This window comes from Corvus kubaryi, unplaced genomic scaffold, assembly GCF_017639235.1.
Source record: "Corvus kubaryi isolate FWS band 111438036 unplaced genomic scaffold, C.kubaryi_AGA036_p1.0 37392, whole genome shotgun sequence".
NCBI lineage: Eukaryota > Metazoa > Chordata > Aves > Passeriformes > Corvidae > Corvus > Corvus kubaryi.
The window spans coordinates 13,840,277-13,860,167 of record NW_024581131.1 but is presented as its reverse complement, the minus strand read 5'-3'; the positions used below and the strand labels follow the sequence as shown (position 1 = coordinate 13,860,167).

Here is a 19,891-nt window from a genome sequence, read left to right as displayed (position 1 = left end):
CCACTCCAAGGAGGTTCTGCAATTAGAAATGACAGTATGAAACAAACAAAAAATTAACTGTGCACTGGCAGACTGTATTCCTAGACTTTAAGCAATGTAATTGTTACTTTTATGGTTTCTGACTAAATAGGGTCCACTAGATTCCAGAATGCTTTAGAAGACACGTATGGGTGCCAAGGGCACTTCTTCAGAGAAGAAATTGCAACATTTCTTAGTCAAGCAGTTAAAAAAAGGGCAAAAGCAGCTTTCCTCTTTTGGAGTCAACCACTTGTTGAGTTGTAGTTATGTTCTCTACCTATTAACTCAGTATCATATGTAGAATAATACTAAATCAGAGAAAAATGAACTCTTAATCACTGTCATTTGCTTAATGTTTTCTCTCCCTGTTTCAGGAACCATTTCTTCAAACCACTCTTCTTTTTGTTTTGCTTTGTCTGGCTTCCCACATCACACCAAACCATCCACTGGCAGAACACACTTCTATCCATGTGTGTGACTGTGCTTAGTGATAGTTTTAAAGCAATACACGAGAAAGAAAACTTCAGACGCCAAAGATTATTTGCAGATTCTTTTATCTTTGCCACCAAACTGTACTCCCTCGTGTGAAGCAGCAGCATGGGCGCAGCCCCCATCTTGCAGGCTGGAGCCATGCTCCATTGGCTGAGGATAACGGGAGGAGAGGGCTTGAAAGCCCCATGCCCTCCTGGTCACTCAGCTTGTGACTAGGATCGATTGTCCAGCTGGTGAGGGGTCTGGAGCGCATGTCCTGTGACGAGCGGCTGAGGGAGATGGGGATGTTTAGCCTGGAGAAAAGGAGGCTCAGGGGTGACCTCTCTCTACAGCTTCCGGACAGGAGGTTATAGCCAGCTGGGAGTCCGTGCCTTCTCCCAGGTAACAACTGGCAAGATGAGGGGACATAGTCTCAAGCTGCACCAGGGGAGGTTCAGGTTGGACATTAGGAGCAATTTCTTCACAGTAAGGGTGGTTAGACACTGCAATGGACTGACGAGGGAGGTGGTGGAATCATCGTCCATGGAGTTAAAACTGGATGTGGCATTTAGTGCCATGGTCTAGCTGACATGGAGGTGTTTACTTTAGACTCACTGATCTCATAGATCTTTCCCAACCTAATTGATTCTGTTTGATTCTGTGAACGCCCGCAAGCCTGCAGAGAGGGCAGAGCTCGGAGAACTGGCTCCTCATCTTGGCCAAACAAACACTGCTTCCACGTTTGACTTGCGGCTGAGTCAATCCGTCTCCCTTCGCTGCATTCCCGGCAGTTCGCACTGGACATTGGAAGAGGCCAGTATGTTACCGCAGGTGAAGCACTTCACCTGCCATGCCAGGCAGCGGTTTTGGCTGGCGGGGTGTCTCGGTGAAGGCTGCGCGGAGCCCTGGCTTCGCTGGAAGGCGCCGGCTCCGAGCCCCCCGCAGCATCACCGCGAGCCCGGCGAGCCGCGCGCCCCCCGCCAACATGGCGCCCCTGACCCCCGCGCTTCCTCTTCCGGCCGGGTTGCCATGGCGCTGCCCCCCGGCCCAGCCTCCCCCCGCCCGCCGGTGTGTGTTTACATCGGGCAGGAGGAGCCGGAGCCCCAGCGCCGGGGGAGACGGGCACGCAGCTGCCGGCCGCCCGCCCTCCCTCCATCCGCTCCGGGAGACGCGGCATGAAGGTGATGCTGGCGGCTGTCCCCCGGGCGGGGGGTTCGGCTGGGCCGCGGCGGCTCCCGGCGGCTGCGGGGGGGGCGGGGGCCGGGCCCGGGCCCCGGCGGTCACCGGTGGCGGGAGGTGGTGGTGGCCGTGCGCGCTCGTAACGAAGTACACAACTTCCAGAAGCTTCCAACTTCGCGGGGGATGTGGTGTCGCTTCTTGGGTCCGTCTCCCGAGAAAGAATCCCCTCTTCTCTCCATTAAAACCCGCATCGTTTTCTGTGGCACTGAGATGGGAGGGGAGTAGTGTGGGAGCCGGGGGAGGCTGCCTGCGCCCGCTGCCCTTCTAGGCTGGTGCGTCCCCAGAGAAATCGCCCTCTTTCTCCGGGCATCTTCTCTCACCCACAGCATCTCGTGGGCGGTTTCCCTCCCCGCTGCCGTGCGGTTCGTGCCTTGGTGTGCGGCCGGGGCTGCTCCGGCGCTCACCTGTGCTGCTGCTGCTCTCGCAGGCCCTTCCCTAAGCCTGCGTGAGATCGTCGCCTTTCGCCGTAGTTTGCTGTGGAAAACTATTAGGATAGAGAGTGACTAACCTGAGCCGGCTGTTGGTGTGGATGCCGAGGCCGGCTGGACTATAGAAGTAGTAATATATAGCATTCAGATGCAAGGCTGTGTCTTCAGTTGTGTTGGTTAGGAGTCAGCAGTGCTGTGGTATTGCTTTTTCTTCACTTTATGTTGTCATATCTCTTTAATTTTCACGTCTATGACTTCTGAAGGGGTTTTCTGTCATTAATCAGTCTGAAACTTGAGACACAGCAGGCATTCCCTGTCTCCTGAATTTGTGTAGCAGTAAAAAAAATATGGATTACCTAGGTTGTAAACTCTTTGAGGCAGAAACTGTATAGGTCTGTACCAGTCCCGATGGAGAAATTTGGCTCAGGCCTTCCTGCAAGCCTCTGAGTCAAGTAAGTGTGTGTTAGAAGTTCATCAGCTTGTGCAGGTGTTGGGTCTGGGAAGTGCATGTGTGGCAGTCACCGAGGTTAACAACAATTGTCTTGGGCACCAGGGGCTCTTAACCATGAATGTCTGCACAGCTGGCAGATGAAAGCAAAGGGACAGTTTCAGAGTACATGCAACAAATATATGTAAAAAGATCCTCTCCTTCTGTGCAGTGTTATACTTTGTTGTGCATTTGTACAAAGCCTGATAGTAAAAAGTGTATTTTTTTCTTTCTCTCTGAATGTTTGTTCATTCCAGCAGTGTGGGATAATAAAAAGTATGTATTGAGAACGTTGTTGATAAACAGCGCTATGGCTTTGGGTGATTTGTTGACTTAAACTGTAAAACAAAAACCTCAGAGTGCTGTCTGAACCGTACATCCCGCTTGAGGTCAAGACTGAAAAGATTTCCTTCAGTTTCTGTTTTATTGCATGCAGAATAAACAGCTGCTTATTCTTGCTAAGCCCACTACTTCTGCTGAATTCCTTTTTTGCCCCACAAGAGTGGGGAAAGCTCATGACTATTTAAGATGAGCTCATTCAAAATACAGCATGATGTGAGTGGAATCATGTTCTGACTGCAAGGAAAATGTGTCTGTTTGGGGGGAAAGTTGTTTGTTTGTTTTTAAGCAATCATTTTTCAAGTATAAGTACTGTGTAGAGCTTTTCAGTTTAAAAGGGTTCATGTTTTTTCTCTGAGAGGGTAATTTCTTTCAGTGCACATTTCTTTCCATGTGTGCCACCTTTTGCTGTGGCAGTTGCTTCAAGTTTCTTCTAGGTAAGATCATTGCAGATGCATGATTTAAAGTCTTAAGCTGGGGGTGGGGATAATTACCTTTTCATTTAACAAATGGAATGCATTGAAATGTGTAGTATTTTCACCCCTTTAAAAGGGTAAGGAAAGGAGAAGTGAAAAGGAGGAAGAGGTGTCTGTGTGATGTGAGTTGGATCTGAATCCCTTTTAGGGGCCTGCCTGTGAGTAGTTCAGTGTGACTTTAAAACAAATAAGTATAAGTTTTTGATCATTGCAGGGAATACATCAGAACTAAGCTTTTCAAAAGTCATTGTGTCTATTTCTCCCCTAATTATATCTTGGGAAATACATTTGAGTTTGTGTGGTTTTAGCAGCACTGGCTTTCATGCTGAGCTCGTTGATGCTGGTTAGCATGTTGCTGAGAAGGCAGAGCAGTCCAAACAAAACAGGTTAATATAGTATGTATCGAAATGGTCTGCCTACTTAGGGAAGGGAAGAAGCAGGCAAAGGTCAGTAAGTGGTAACATCAGGAGAGTTCTGCAGTAGAAGTGATCCTTTCAGGATCTGTTACTAATGTCTGATCATTGCTGAGGAAATTGAAGCTTGGTGTAGTTTATTTTTAACACAATCACGCAATAAGTATCCTTAAGTTGAAAAGGTAGAGTGAAGTAAAGTAGTATGGTAAAGCAATGCTTTAAAATTTGGTGTTGAAGCTGCACTGGATTTAAGATAGTATTTCTGTGTACTTTATTTGTGTTCTCATGTATTTTGAGCTGTGTCCATGCTGAAGGTTGGTATCTCTGGGCCCTTCCAGGCTATGTAAAATACAAAACTGGTTAAAGTCCCTTTTCATGCTTTTTAGGACAGGAGCAAGAGCCAAACAGCTCAGACTGTGTCCGGAAGTGGACCTTTTCTGTATGTAGTAAAAAGTGATACCTTTTGAATATGTCAATAAAACTTGCTTTCCTTCAAGGGCAGATCATCCTGATGGCAAAGAAATACACCTTTCCAGGCTGCGTTAGGAGCCTGGGTAACATGTCTGTCATGTGGGGAGGGTGGTTCCATTTATTAGGGCAGTGGAGGAGATAACCAAATCCCTGCCTGTCTATCACAGTCAGCTGCTAATTACTGTCCCACAATATATTATCTTTCCAGTATTAATCTCTTGTGGCTGAATGCTGGATTTCTCAGGTCGTAGGCAGCACTGGAGAAGGTTCTTGTGTCCTTGCTAACAGAACTTCTTCATGCTGTATTTTCAATGGGTGAATGAATTGAGGCATTAGGATAGTTCCTGGTATGGTTCTGCTGTGGTGATTCTTCTAACACTGCTCCTGTCACTGGTCTAACCTAAATCCAAAATCAGAGAAATTAAGGGCATTGAGAGTGGCAGGTCATACTGAAGTTCTTATTTGTGAAAGCAAGTTCACGATGTGATTTCAGTTAAGTAGCTGGTCCCCTCTTTATTGAAATGATTCTTCCAAGTAGAATGAGAGCTTGTGGTGCTTTGGCATGTGCTCACAGTTAAGTTATATAATCTGGGATACAACAAGTGTCATAAATGTGACATTTTACTTTGAGAAACTTAAAGCTATATTTAAGAGAAAGAATGTGAATTTACTGCCTATAGTTCTCTTTTTCTGACTGCCTGTGATAGTGAGTGTTGACAGATGAATTTTAGAGATCAAAATAAGGCAAGATATTTTGAAGATGCAGTGTCAAAATTTATGGAAAGCTCAAGTAAATATTTTTCTTGCTTGTGTTTACAGACAACTCTGTTCCTTAAGGATGTCATGGATTGTCCTGTCAAAATGATGTATATGTAACCTCTTTTTTACATGTGTCCAATCCTTTTTAGTAGGGCTCTTGATAGTTGAAATGAAAAGTACTTGGGAAAGGAACAGTGTATAAAAATAAGAGACAAGAGGCATTGCTTTCTGTGGAGTATATAGTAATATTTTGTTTTCCTAGCATGTAGTCCTAAATGTGGTCTAGGAATCAGGAGGAACATGAATGTAAGTGATAGAGTAAAAGGGAACATGGAGTACGTATTCTGTAGATTATTTTGATTTAAATATTTGCCTGTGATTGGTCACATCTGTCTTTCTTTATTGTTGACCTGCCTTACAAGCTTTGTAGTGGTTTTCTTTTCCAATATTTCAGCTGAATTTCAGAGAGATGGGAAGGGGTTACATACCTTCAAAGTTCTGGGCAAGGTATATTCTTACATAGATGAGGGCAAATAGTAGAGCTCTTAAGTTTCTTCAGAGGAAATGTTCTAATGGAACTTAGTGGGCATCACAGAAGTGGCTTGTGCTGGTGTTAGCAAATCTTACAGTCTTAATGCATCTGCAGAGCTGCTGAAGGTCCAGTGCAATTCTTGAGCTTTCATTCATTCCAAAAACATTTTGGAGGGAGAACCTGTGCACCTCACAGATCTTCAAAAGTAAAAGGCAGTAGTTACCAAAAACTATTGCTTCCCAAATGAATTCTTACTTGTGTCTTCACAGTGATTGAGTGTTTTTTCTATCCGATGGCTGTTTGGTTGCTGAGTGTAGTAACTCTGGTTGGAATCTTGTATGCAGCAAGTTGTGATCTTTCTTACTACTTCTTGGAGTGAGTTTGGGAGAAAATGAGGTCTTTATGGAGCCTGAAATAAAAGGGGTGTTACTGCTGGCAGTGCTTATGGCAGTCAATTTTGATATGCAGGCTAGGTGTGAAATTGGAGGGCTTAACAGTACCAGAAGATGTAGCTTTTGTTCTGTAGAGTCAGTAAATATTTTATCTGAAATGTTTCTTTTTTAAAGCACTACAATAAGTGCATAGAATGACAAGCAACACTGGTCTTAAACAGCTCTGATGTGAGTTCAAAACTCGTTTGTAAGGAAGGAAATATGTAACTATCTAGCTATCAACAAAAATAATTTAAAAGTTGTGTGATAAATACATCATACTGCAATCTCCTAGCTAATTCCCAAATGCAGAAAATGCATTTTGAAATTCCTAATGAAATAAGGACACAGGAATAAGTTCTGTCCTGAATAAAATATCTCATATTTATCCTCAATTTCTAGCATCTAAAATTACTTTTGAGGGTTTCGAAACAACTTTTCAACTTCAAATGGATTTGCAGCTTTTTTTTTTTTTTTTTTTGGGTCTTATTTTTGAACAGGAAATTAATATTTTGTCAAGATGACTTGTGTTTCAAACTCTTGCAGTGATGTCTCTTGTGACTCTTTTGGGGGAGAATGCTCATATTTTTCAAGCTGTATATATGCTTATATATTTTGAATTCAAGTCTTACTGTAAAAATTCCAATGTTCTAGCTGTAAAAGCCCTTGAAAATTACTTAAATTTCAGCTTATTAAAGCTAAAACAGTAGCGCACTAAAACAGTAGTGCACTTTTAAGGAGATAAATGCATGGAAATCAGGTCATGTGAAACCAAAATTATAGAAAACTTCTTAATGCATCTTTCCATACGTATATAGATATATATTTTTGTTGTTGTTATTGTGACCCTATTGAGGGTAGTGAAAAGGCTATTACATTATAAGTCTCTAGCATGGCTGAGAAAATCTTAATGACCTCTGTCATATGTGCCTATATTATTAGGCAAAGGACTTCCAGTTTTTCAGACAAATTTCTCACACTGTCTGCAGCTTTCTAGAGTGATACTTCCACATCTTGTTAGGAAAATGGAGAATATTCTTTCTGCGGAGTGCATTATTTCATTTCTTTAGTCAGAGTAAAACTGGCATTAATCATTAAATCCATTTGTCAAGGACCAGGCTGGAAAAACACATTTCTACATAACTACACTTAGCAAACATACTTGTTTGCTAAGTGTAGTTATGTAGAAAGTGCAGTGAAACTTCAGGTCATCAAGTCTTATTATTGCTTACCTTTGGTTCACCAGCTCAATTTTCTGAGTCTTTTGGGTTTTTTTTTACTTACTCCCTGCCGGAAATCTCTGACAGACAGATGATTGGCAGGATTTAGGAAGGCTTCTTCCCATTGAAGTTATCTAAATCAGTGACAGGCAGTTATGAGTTAATTGATATTTTGAGATTTTGTTATTGATATTTAATTGCTCTCAGATCGGTTTGCTGTGATGCAAGGTCATGCTTTGGTCCTGCATCATTCTGTGTTTCAGAAGAGTCTGTAGGTGTTTCTGTCAGAACTGTTTTGTCTATGTATAAGCCTGCCCCTAACACTTTGCCTTCATGTACCTTCTGTTTCCCGAACAAATGCTATTCAGCATGGTCAGTTTTTGAAGATAAACCATGTTGTGGAGAAGGCATACACTTCCCTGTGGAGGTAGTAGTTCAAAGGAGAATTGATAGCAAACTGTTCAGCCCCTTTCAGGGTAACGTCACACTGCTGCTGGCATCCTTTTGATAATTGCACTGGTTAACCTGCTTGGAGTGAGGAGTGTTCTCTCTGGGCCAGGTCAGTACATGATCAAATGAAATGTGGTTTGCTTGGTTTGGTTTTTGAAAGCCACTCTTACATTCTTTCTGTGCTAACATTGATTTAGGAAGTAAAATTCAGATGGAAAATAAATGGTCGATCAAGACAAAATTCAATACAATAATTAATTCAAAATCCAGAACTGTCTGATCTACCACTGAGCAGGCTGTATTGGCTGTTTGTTGTACAAATGGTATTATCTACCCCATACAAAACATGGACATAAAAAGTGTAAACCAAACAGTTTACTGGCTTTCTGAATGGAGAATAGACCGTGGTGTCATTAGTACTCTTGAAAATTTATTTGTGTCACATAAACCCTAATTTGGATTGCTGACAATACAAAGTTGTTTTATTGCTGTAAAAATAGGATTTGACTGTTCTGCTGAGAACAATAGAACTTAATCTTGACTTGGCATTTGCAACATTAAATCTTGCTCTCATTGCCTCTCTCCACTAGTCCTGTTGTCAGGACAAAATTAAGTGTTGTTAAAATTGTAGCCTCCCTAATGTGTTTGTCCAAATTCAGGAAAGAGCAAGTAATCTAAGCAACTTTTCTATTCTTTGTTACAGCGTACTTTGTGAACAAAGTGCTACAATTTTACACTACTGTCATCCTCAGCGTTTCTATTTCTGTGCTTTCCTTCAGTGTTCCGGGGGATTTATAACTGCAACTCAAATTCCCCTTGGGCTGAAACCTGGCACGGAAGCTCTCATTACAAGTGAACTTTGTTTTGCAAAATTAAAAGCAAAGCATCCATCAAGAGGCTTTCTTAAACATAGAGGAAAGCAAAAAAAACATGTTTATGGTTGCAGATCAATTTTATTCCCTCTGCAGGAAAAATCCAACTGACTTTGGAAGTCCTGAAGGTGTCGGTATGCAATCAATAATGATGGCAGATTCTGTGGAATGTTCCTATTGCATTTAGAAAACTTTAAATTAAAGTCTTAATTCCTTAACATGCTGAAAATTCATTGCTGAAGTAACAGCTGCAGCTGCAAACTGCCTAACAAAGGTACAGTGATATACTTGTTTCCAGTGTCTGAGCAGCAGAGAATATGGAGGTGGTTGGGTAGTTATGGGCTTCAGCTGAAGTACCTGTAGGTCCTCAGCTCCCTGGAAAAGGGTGTCACCATGTGGAACTACCTACCCAGTGGTTGGTTGTTTAATTTTTATTTTTCTTTGAACAATAGCCCCTTTTTTTTCTGTAGGAATCAAGACCTTATGTAATTTTGTAAAAAGCAGAAAGGGCATTGTGAGCCACAAGCCATTTTCAGATATGGAAGATGGAACCATTTAATTTGTTTAAACATGAAATATCAAAGATAAGTTCTGAGAAACTTTGTAACAGTGACAAAGATAGAGGAGAGATCCCAGATTAACAGTGTCATTAACGATGTCATTTTAGGAAAGCCTGATGAAGGTCAGCTTCATCGTTACTGGATCTGACAAGCCCTTTGGCATCTGCAAACATTCAGCCCAGTCATGATATGTATCATCTCTCACCCATTTAGAGAAACTGAAGTTGGGGTGAAAAGAGCTGGGGTTTTGTTTTGTGGTGCTAGGAAGGGGCAAAGTATGCAAACATGCTGGAAACTGGGGGGTTTATTCTTTTGAATTCTTTCTATTAAAGAAATAAGTATTCTTTAAATCTGATACAAAAATAGCCAATGCTTTCACTTTGATAGCACTTAACAAACTTGTCTTGCCTTTGGGGATTACTTTGCTTCTTTCTTCACACAGACCCACTGAGTCTTGTCATTCTTCAGGGGTGCATCTAATCTTTATGATTATTAGTTGACATATATTTGATACTGTATAAAAAAGATGTTGGACCTGTGCTGGGAAGCCTACAAGTGAAATCACAGATGTGGAGGTGTGAAGCCCGGACTGCCACTTATTTTCCTCTGCTTAATTGCTTTATTGGAATTCTGCCGACATCGAATACCAGGTCTGAAAGTCACTGTTAGACAGGACAGAGGACATGTGATTTATGCTGGCAGTTGAGGATTTGCATAGAAAGAAGCAAGTTTGACCTTCTGGGCTCTTAAGGAGAGGCTTTAGGAGGAATGAGGCAGTTTCTTGCAGTGGAAGAAGTGAGATTCTAGGCTCAAGTCCAGAATGTAAATGAATAATGTCAGAAAGGAGAAACTGGAGTAAAGTGTTTAGAAGCAAGAATGGAAACATGAAGGTTTAGATCAGGAAATAGATACCATTTTCACTTGAAAATGCACAGGGAAAGTAGTAGCTAAAGCTGCAGATTTTAGAATTATTTCTAAAGTATAGTCTCAGAACTGAGACAGTAAACTGCTGCTGAATCCGCCATGACTATGAGCTTTAGATTCCTCCAGCTTCTGTTCTGAAAGGGGAAAAAGATTACTAATAAGTTTGAGTATAATGGAGAAGAGTAATTACATGGTGTATTTCCTTCTGCTTTTGCTTATGGTAGGGCATTTAAAAAATTTTTTTGTCTTTTCTGAGTTGAGTAGGAATGGCAAGAAGGAACAGAATTGTAAGATACGTGGTTCTCAGAAGAAAATTTGAAGTTATTTGCCCCAAACTCATTCAATTTGATTATTAATGTTTCACAGGATGTTTTTTTTTTTTTTTTAATTTTTGATTGCCCTCCCTCATTATTGCCCTTCTTGGACTTTGTTTTGGAGTCTTGTATTTTGCTACTCATTAGCAAAATGAATTTGTGACTCGGTGAACAGTCAATCGACAGACTTCAGTCTAAGATTATATACCATAGTTAATGTAATGTTAAGTACTAATGTAGAGTCTGAAAGGCCTAAAAGTAGTGGTGGTGCAGGTAGGACTTTTTGGTTGCTTTGAGATGGCCTGTAGGGACTGTTTAGAAAGATGAGCCACATTGGGGCATTTGCAGTGACAGTCTCATGTTGATATTGACTTGCAAGCAAAATGAACTGGCACTGATCACTTGGTGTTGGGATTGACTCCTTTACTCTGTGGGTATTTTGAGTACTTATTAATCTGCTGAGACCAAGATAGTATGGCTCTTTTTGTGATGAACCATGCTGATATCATTTGTTACTACAAATGTGGTGATAAACAGAGCTCTTGGTTTCAGTGTCATAAACATAACACTGTACCTTGTGGAAAACGCTGACTCTGACTGACAGGAACTTGCTTTCTGTCATGCATGGATTTACCACAGCACTTATAAAATATACAGTCTTTAAATATACTGAAAATCTGAGCATATCACTGAAGTTCTGGTCAGAATTATTTGCAAAGTATTGTATCTTGTGGAAGAGCATGAGGTATACTCTGAAATGCTTGTATGCCATTTGTCACACTTGTTTAGTTCAGTACTGGCAGTCCTCTCTAGCCATAAATACATAGCCTTCTATGAAACACATTATAAAGCCACAAACACGAATTTGCCAGGTCACAGCAGTCCATAGTATTTGGGTTAAACTGCATTGTAAGGTCAGTAGTCATGCAGTGTGATCAGAACAGGGGATTGTATGTTTCTCAGGCAGTTTCTGTGAGAATTCATGTAGGGTTTTTCTCTTGGTCTTTATAATTTGCTGAGTTCCTGCAAAGCTTTTCAGCTTCCTTAAGAGTTCATTGAAACTGTTGGGAGGGACAGAGTGAGGTGCCTTTAAATCTCACGTCTTTAACTTCGTTTTGGAAGGGTGGGTGTTGCCTCTGCTTGAGTTTACTTGTTCTTGTTCAGCTTGGAGATTGTGTTAAGATATGACATAGAAAAGTTGCCACTAAGTTTTATTAGTGCTCATAGTCAGAAACTCATCAAGTGCTGAAAGGAATTGTATGAAGTGCTTGCTTGCTGAGGGCAGGACTGTCTTTGGAGAGCCAAGACGTTTTTCTTAGTTATATGTTCCTCGGCTCTGCACCATAACCTTACTTTCTGTAATAATACCTGTTCAAGCTTGTGCTTCTCCAGTGTTTCTAGCGAGGAACAGAACCTCATTCCCAATTTAAGAGGCTATACAAAACCTAAATAATTGAAAGAATGTTGTACAGCTAATATCTACTAATGTTTCTGAACTGTTGATACATCTTCCTGCATCCTAGATGTTCCTAAGGGACTGTCAAAGCAGAAGCAATCTGGGTACATTCCTTCTGCCACAGCTGCAGCTCCAGAGGATTTTTATAGAACCTGCAAGCCAATAGCTTACAGTTCTGTGCATCCCATTCCCCTACTTGTCTGTCAAAGGTCCTTAAGAATGAAAAAAGAAAATGTAACTGATGCCTCATTCTTGAAATGATAGTGTAAAAAGAAAGCTTGAGACAAAGTTGTTGGACTCAACATAATTATAAGCCTTCTTAGAAGATGATTTCCTGGATTTTTTGCTTGTAGTAGATGACTGTGCTGCAAAAACTGTAGGTATGTTAAATATTGATTACCAAGCTTGCAGCAGGCCCAGTGAATTGAACTCGGCAGACGTAACTAAAAAAGCAATGGACATGCTAACATACACAAAAAAGCTATTGTAAAGAGAATTTGTAATCATGTTAATAACACCTGTCAGTGTTTGAGCCTTTAGTATTACTTCTAGATATGCATATGAGAACCTAGAATTTCATCTACTATTAACTGTTTTACATTTTAATTAGTGAATCTCAGTACCAAACTATGCACACTTACTCACTGGCCTCAGTGTAGACGGACATGCTGAAGTCTGATAAACTCTGATGTTTACCAGACTACTTTTAGAAGCTCCCTGTATCATAGGTGAATATATATAGTAGTAAGATGTCAGTGAGATAAGAACTGGAGTTATTCTGTAGAAAACATTTCTAACTTCATTTTAGGAACTAGGAAATCTCAAGATTTCAAGGTTTCTTGCAAAAAAATTCTTGAAAAACTTAAAATTGGTCATTACTTGACATGTCCATGCTTCAGTTTAGACTTTTCCTTTTTAACATCAAATTGAGAAAAAAATTGTAAATAGGATTTTTTGGGGAAGAATACTCGAAACCACACAAGAAATGTATACCAAATACAGTTAAAATATGCTGTGTTATGATTAAGTGTTTCTGAGTAGTGGAAAAAAAAATTCCTCAGAAATTCTGGTCATTTCTGTTAGATATTCAGAATGTTCTGTAGGAGTAGTAGTCTTGGATTGAGTATTCTTCTTCTGTAGTATTCCAGTAGCAAGTTTAAAAGTTTTGAATTGGAGGGAAATAGGTGATGGCAAACAGTGTCTCAGCCGTGAACTTCGTGGTGTTCTGTAATGGGCCCTGTTTTTCTCACAGCTGGATTTGTTAATACTAGCTTAGGTACAAGGCTGACCTTCATCTAAGATAAATCTTTGTTTTGGAGTAAGTGTTGTCAGTGATAACCACCATACCGGAGTGTTGTATTGCTAGTGAACACCAAGCAGTGAGTAGTTCATGCATGAGGAAGGAAAAAACCATAGTGCCACCACTCACTTTTGATAGCATTTTGCATCCTCTCTGTGTTTATGTAGATGACAACAACTGTAACCCAAAGGAGCATCGCTTATCATGGGCTGTTGTTGGGAGGAGCTACTAAGCAGGTTTGTCTTGTAGGAAATTGAGAATACTGACTATTTTGAAGAAGGAAAGATAATGCTTTTCTTGCTGGCCTTTCCATAGTCTCTGGAAGTTGGATTGTCTCCTTGGGCAGCATATAGTTGGCATGTGCAGATGGCTTTTACTTATTTAAAAAAATTAAAATAATGTTGGTGTTGTAAACCAGAAAGTACAGGCACAGGATTCACATTCAAGACCCCTTCTAGTTTAGGAGTTCCGTAGCTGTGATTCAGAATGTTTCCAAGGCAAATATTTGTGCCTCATGTCCTACATGTCTAAATGTTTTATATGAAAAATAAATGTTCTAATCTGGTATACTGCTGTAGCCTCATCTTCCCTTTGTGTTTTCTCTCTGTGGCACTGATGGGTAGGAAAGAAGTGTAAATTCTTATATTGCCTGTGGTTGATGTAGAAACTTATTCAAGTATATACTTTATATTCAATTTGTTGGTCTTATACAGAATTGTTTACATGTTTTTAAAATCTGGATCACATTATTTAGTTGAATTGAGGAGATGGTTAAGTCTTGATGTTGATTACTGACTCCTGGGTTTAATGTTTTGGTTTTTTTTAATTGGACTAAGGCAACTTACTACTTCCCCATCTGTACCTTGTGGTAAATACTTTTTTCCCTTTCTGTGATAGTTACTACAGGGCATGACAATGTTTGAACTGTTCACTGACCAAAGCTGGGCAGTGTTGATACCAGGTGTTTTTAAATGAGGAGAAAGAAGTAAATATCTTAGGTAAAACTTTCATAGTCATGGATGGCAGAAATCCGCATCATGGTCCTGGCACTGTCACAGTAGACCTGTACACTTCACCTGGGTGGTCTCTTTATTCCTGCTATAAAACATCTGAAAAGCTTTGTGGTACTTTTTGTTTTCATGTCCATTTTGTTGATAAAGAGGGGAATGAATGGAAATGTGAGCTACTTGTACAAAGGATGGAAGTGTATTACTCTTCATAATGTGCAAACCAAGGAAAGGGAGGAAGTAGCCAATGCTGTTGGGGGTAACCTCGCAGTCACATTTGGAAAGAATGAAAATGAATGCTGCAGCTTTAGGGCTATGAACCCCTTTTCTTCCTGAGTTCAAATAATAACATTTTGCAAGCTGTTGATGTACCAGCTGTATTTCTGTAACATTCCAGCTGCGTATGTTAATACACATTTTCAGATAGTTCAGACTACAAACCCAGTCATGTTTTCAAAGTGCAAAAAAAGCTTCATTTCCTAATGACTGCTAAGTCATTTCACTCTTTTGTTGTTTCACTCTTCACTGTACTAACATTGTAAAGAAAATCAGTTAGGTTTTTTTTTAAGGAGTCCTCTAGCTATGCCTAGTGTTTACTCTGCTGTTACTTAAAAAAAAAGGTAAGTTGGGGGGAAGCAGATGGTGGGGTTTTTTCCTATGATAGTTTGAAACTGAAAAAGCAACTACATTTTTATAGCTCCACATGTCATGAAAATATTGTGTGTGTAAAGTGAGTTCAGCTGCAAATCTTTTAACTCTGTTTGTGTCCTTCCAGCAGTAACACTGCAGGCTCTTTACAGGATCATGAAGGCTGGAACATGGAAATGCAAAACCTGGGAGGGCAGTCCAGTAGTTTTTCAGGAATGGTTAGTTCAGCATATTACACTTGGACACACAAATGGATGTATTTGGCTTGTAGGGGAAAACTCTCTGGTCAATGGACCTGCATAGGTTATAAGATTGTAAGCCAGTTTGCTTTGTTTTCTTTTGAAAAAAAGTGGCATTTCAGAATCAGTCTTGATAAGACAAAGATGAGTGTTTTTCCCTGAAAATTCCAGTTGATGGTGAATCTGTTGCTACCATTGATAAATAGACATTTTAATTTATTATTGCATTATGTGTTTTGGAAATAATAATTTAGAAATTGTGCTTTACTGTTCATTTTCTGGTTTTCAGTCAATTAAGACCCTTGTAACTTTGTATGCCATCTTGAAAAGTCCTCTTTTTTTTTTTTTTTTCACTTTCCCCTTTCTGTATTTTAACTACAGACAAATCTCCTAGCAGCTTTCTTTCTCATCAGCTAAAGTGAGCTCCTTGTGTCCTTACTGTCTGGCATATTCTCTAGTCCTCTACCCATTTTTGTGGTTCCTGTCTGAGCTTTCTCCAATTTATCCCCTCTTGCTGTTCTGTTCTGCAGGGCCCTAGCTTAGAAACACAGATGGTGGATGATGAAACTGAGACTACAAGTGAAGAATTGCCTCCTCATCTGCGGGAAGAGCCTCCCGAAGGTACAGTGCTGGCAGTCAATATAAACTCTTCGCAATAAATTGAGGAAAATGTTCTGGCCAAGAAGTCTGATTTATCTGTCTGATTTGAACCTATATCTGCCTGTTTTCTGAGAGGGATAAAGCTTTGTCAGAGCTGACAGTTTAGCCAACCTCCCAGCCAGAGGCTAGTGAGCCCCTAAGCCTTCTTTTGCATTCAAAAGAAGACTTTACCCACTGAGGTGCAGACACAGTTCTGCATGCTCTTTAACAATATGGCTTCTGATTAAAATTGTCTTGCTTGATCATCCTGTCTGCAGGCTTAGGAAGAAAATACTTCCTCTACTGTCTTGTTTGTGATGTTCTGAGTCTTCGTTAGGGGAGACTTCCTAAGTAGTCATTTCTTGTCTCTTTACCTCTCTCTGCAGCATCCTGCTATGGAAATTGTCCCCAGCAGAGACTTGTCAAAGTTAGGTATTCTAGTGATTTTGTTTCTTTTCTCTGTCTCTCTTGGAAGCCAGTTTAGCCATCTGAGGAGAAGGCAATGAGATGCTCTCTGTCAGCAGGAGGCCCAAAAATGCCAATTTTAATTAAAAACCTTGTTTGCAATGACATGCCCTGGATTTATACAAGGAACAGATCTTTTCCCGCTGTGCAAAAGTCGCAGACATTGTACATACGCAACAAAATAGGTGTTGCTTTCTTTTGAATAGAAGCTGCTAACATTGCTGCAAGTGATGATCCATCCTGAGCTTTGTCTTCAGTTCAGTGGCTTTTAAGACACAATCACTCATAATCACTGTGGATGGCTTAAACAAGCCAGAGAGTGCTGAGATTCTTAGCAACTTACTGTTAAAATACCATGACACGTCTCTGGGAAACATTAAATGTGCTTTATATTTTTCCTTTAAGAGAACAAGATGCTGATACAGTGTTTATACTGACAGCCATTCTTAAAGGGAATATGAACCAAGTGGATGGTTTTAGGAAGTTGCTACTCCCCTTGTTTCTTGTTGAGCATTCTGTTAAAGTTTTTGTATTAAGTTGTAATTTCTTCTGCCATTTCATATACTTTGTGTTGACAATTACAGTATATGGAGGTAAGTGAAAGGTGGGTTTCTTTTGCAACTCTTATGAAACCAGAAGGAAATAAATGTGGAGGATGTTGTGATTATTCTATATATTCATGGAGGATATAATATTAATATTCCCTCCCCCTCCTTTCTTTGTAAGTAATGCCAAGTCAGCATGTAATGACAGTTCGTTGTTGAAATAAGAATTCTGGTCACTAGCCTAAGATGATGATTACATGAATCTGGAGACTATATCCTGGAATGTAAAACCTATCTTGTCCCATCAGTTTATCAGGAGTAGGCTTAGATTTTGGACCATGGCCTTGACTTGTGTAATCAGAAGGGTTTTTTTCTATGTGGCTCAGTATTTTTGCAAACTAACTTTTTTAATTGAATGTAAGTGCTTTTGCCTGCAACCCTGCTGGTTTGAATGACAGTGAAATACCAGTGTTAATATTCTACTGCTGTGACTTACTGGATGGTCCGGGGGAAGTATGTGGTCTGGATATACCCACTTTGCTGGTGTGAGGAAAAAGAACTCTAGCAGTTGAGCTGATTTGGTTAAGCAGTGATACAGTAGATAAAGTCTGAGCTCAGTATGTACCTTTTGAATTTACAATGATGTCAGGAGTAGCAAAATAGGAGGGATGCTGAGAGCACAACTGAAACTAGAGTCTGCTTGGGAGAAGAAGTGGAAAAATTTGTCCCAAATGAGAGCAATCCAGCTTATGCTGAATTTATAGCTGACTTTGGGTATTGGTGGAGTTGAGTAATAGAACTGTTGCTTAGAAGCTCATGTCTACCAACATAGACCACCAGAATTACTATAAAGAACATGTAGTTGCAGGAATGATTGCAAATACCTCATGAAAGAAAAAGAACTCTGAAGTTCTTTGTCAAATACCGTTCAGAGTACTATCTTATCTTTGCTGCTCTTGAGATTTCTGGTTTCTTCTGATAGCACTTCCCTAGTTAAATCAAATGCTTTGCAATACATAACAATATTGTTGTGACTGCTGCACTCCTGTTTCCTGGGATCTCTGAGTTGGAGACCATGTCTGCTTGCCTTCTGGTAATGAGTGCATAAGGGATGGAAGGCTCTCCAGAGTCTCTCTGTTTAGCACAATTCATTATTTCACCAGACTGCATCATAATAACTTCATTTCTTATCTTGCACAGCATATCTATTGCTCTTCTAAAAGGAGGGGAATTGGAAGCACTGTTCTATTGTAAATATTGCAGTAAAATAACAGTTCATGGCTTGTCATATTTCTAAACAGTGTGCTGCACCATGGCCTTCTACAAATAACGGGATGATTTTACATGTCCATCATGTGCATAACTAAATGGAGTAGGTGTATGTGTGGGTAACAACTGGTATGGAATAACAAACGTTGGTCCCAGGCGCAGTGTGGCAGCCTGGCGGCGTTTGAGGCAAGAGAAATACCAAATGAGAGATAGCCAAGACAGAGGCTGGTATCTGTGTGTAACCTGAATCTCTTTATTTTATCTGCCGTTAAATTTAACTTTTTTTTATATTTAGCTAGGTCAACAGAGCAAATGAGTTAGAAGTACAGCTCCTGCCGGATACCGTGCGTGGTATTAGATACCACAAAGGGCGTTTTGCTGTGTGCGGAGGATGCGCGCTTAGGGCAGCGCTGCTGCGCGGAGCCCGCCGCGGGGAGCGGCAGCGGGGCCGGGGAGCCGCGCGGGGGCGCTGCAGGCCCGGCCATGCCGCGGCCGGCCCGAGCCCGCATTCCCGGCGGCGCTCGCGCGCGTCCCAGCCCGCCGGAGGAAGTGCTCAAACCTGTTAGCGCCGCTCCCGTGAGCTGCTTTGCGATATTGCAGGGGAAGCCTTCCACGCTCTGCCTCAGGAAGGCTGTTTATGCCCTAACGATACTTTACCTTTTGACATCGTGATCCATCTGCCAAATTCACTTTTTTTTTAAATTCCCCTTTCGTCTTTAGTATCTCTACGATCCTTTTAACATACGTTTTTTTTTTTTCCTCCAATCATTTGAAAGGCAGGCACGGGGGAACAATAGCAATTAGCATCTGGAGTGCTGGTGCACTTAGCACTTCACAGAGCGGGCTGTGTAGGGCAGGTTTCCCATCACCAACCAGCGAAGAGCTGTGAGCTCTGCAGAGGAGTGCACTGCTCTAAATTGTATGAACTCCTTCCTTCTTTGCAAGAAATTTAACATGGCTGGTCTGTGTTGCCACATGTCTGAGCTACTTTAATGTAGATTCTGTGTCATCTTGAATGTTAAATGGAAATGTGATTGCAGTGAGAGAACTAGATTTAGTTACTCAAGTACAGCAACACCTTGCTGTACCTGTTGCTTCTTTATTCTCCAGAGTTCTGTTGCTGATCATTTAATACAGTGCAATGTTAATTGATATGATCACTTCGCTTTTCTGTCCTTTTCCATTGAATTAATCAAGGAAAGCGTTAGCAATGAACACTGCTGGTGACTAAATCTTCTGTGACATTCTCCGTTATGAAATGTCAGCACCTCCTTTGTCGGATGACTCAGATCTGATCTCTTCTATTGGATGAATCAGTAAACCTTATCTTGCTTGATAATTAAGGGACTGGTGCAACTCTCCTATGAGGAAAGGCTGAGAAAGCTAGGACTCTCCTGCCTGGAGAAGGACTGGGCAGTCTTAATGTGTGTAGGTGTTAGAGGGGAGTGTGTAAAAAAGTTGGGTCCAGACTCTTTTCAGTAGTGCTTGGTAACAGGACAGGAGGCAATGACAAAAATGGAAACACAATTAAACGTAAGGGAATGGTTTTTTCCCACTATGAGGGTGATCAGACACTTGAATGGGTTTCTCAGAGAGTTTGTGGAGTCTCCTACCATGGAGACATTCAGAAGTCATCTGGACATAGGAATCCTAGAGTCGTTTGGGTTGGAAAGGACCTTTAAAGGTCATCTAGTCCAACTTCCTTTGATGGGCTGGGACATGAGCAGGACATCTTCAACTAGACCAGGCTGATCAGAGACCCATCCAGCCTGACTTGGAATGTTTCCAGAGGTGGAGCATCGATCACTTCTCTGGGCAACCTGTTAGACTATCTCACCACTCACACTGTAAAAACATTCTTCCTTATATGTAGTCTGAACATGGTCCTCAGTGACCTGTTCTAAGTGACCCTGCTTCAG

General features: G+C 41.0%; 1 protein-coding gene across 4 annotated transcripts in view; it reads left to right on the top strand.

The window, feature by feature from the left end:
- Positions 1-1,154: 1,154 nt before the first annotated feature.
- LOC121669622 (transmembrane protein 263-like) overlaps positions 1,155-19,891 on the top strand; it is a 207,788-nt gene continuing 189,051 nt past the window's right edge. The window contains exons 1-3 of one of the 4 annotated variants that reach the window (XM_042038808.1): positions 1,501-1,670; positions 14,943-15,033; positions 15,585-15,675. In XM_042038808.1, the coding sequence (XP_041894742.1) occupies positions 14,986-15,033; positions 15,585-15,675 (139 nt within the window). In that variant the 5' untranslated portion in view covers positions 1,501-1,670; positions 14,943-14,985. Of the gene's footprint in view, positions 1,321-1,500; positions 1,671-14,942; positions 15,034-15,584; positions 15,676-19,891 lie in introns of those variants that run through there. The other 3 variants (XM_042038809.1, XM_042038810.1, XM_042038811.1) reach the window with 3 other exon arrangements.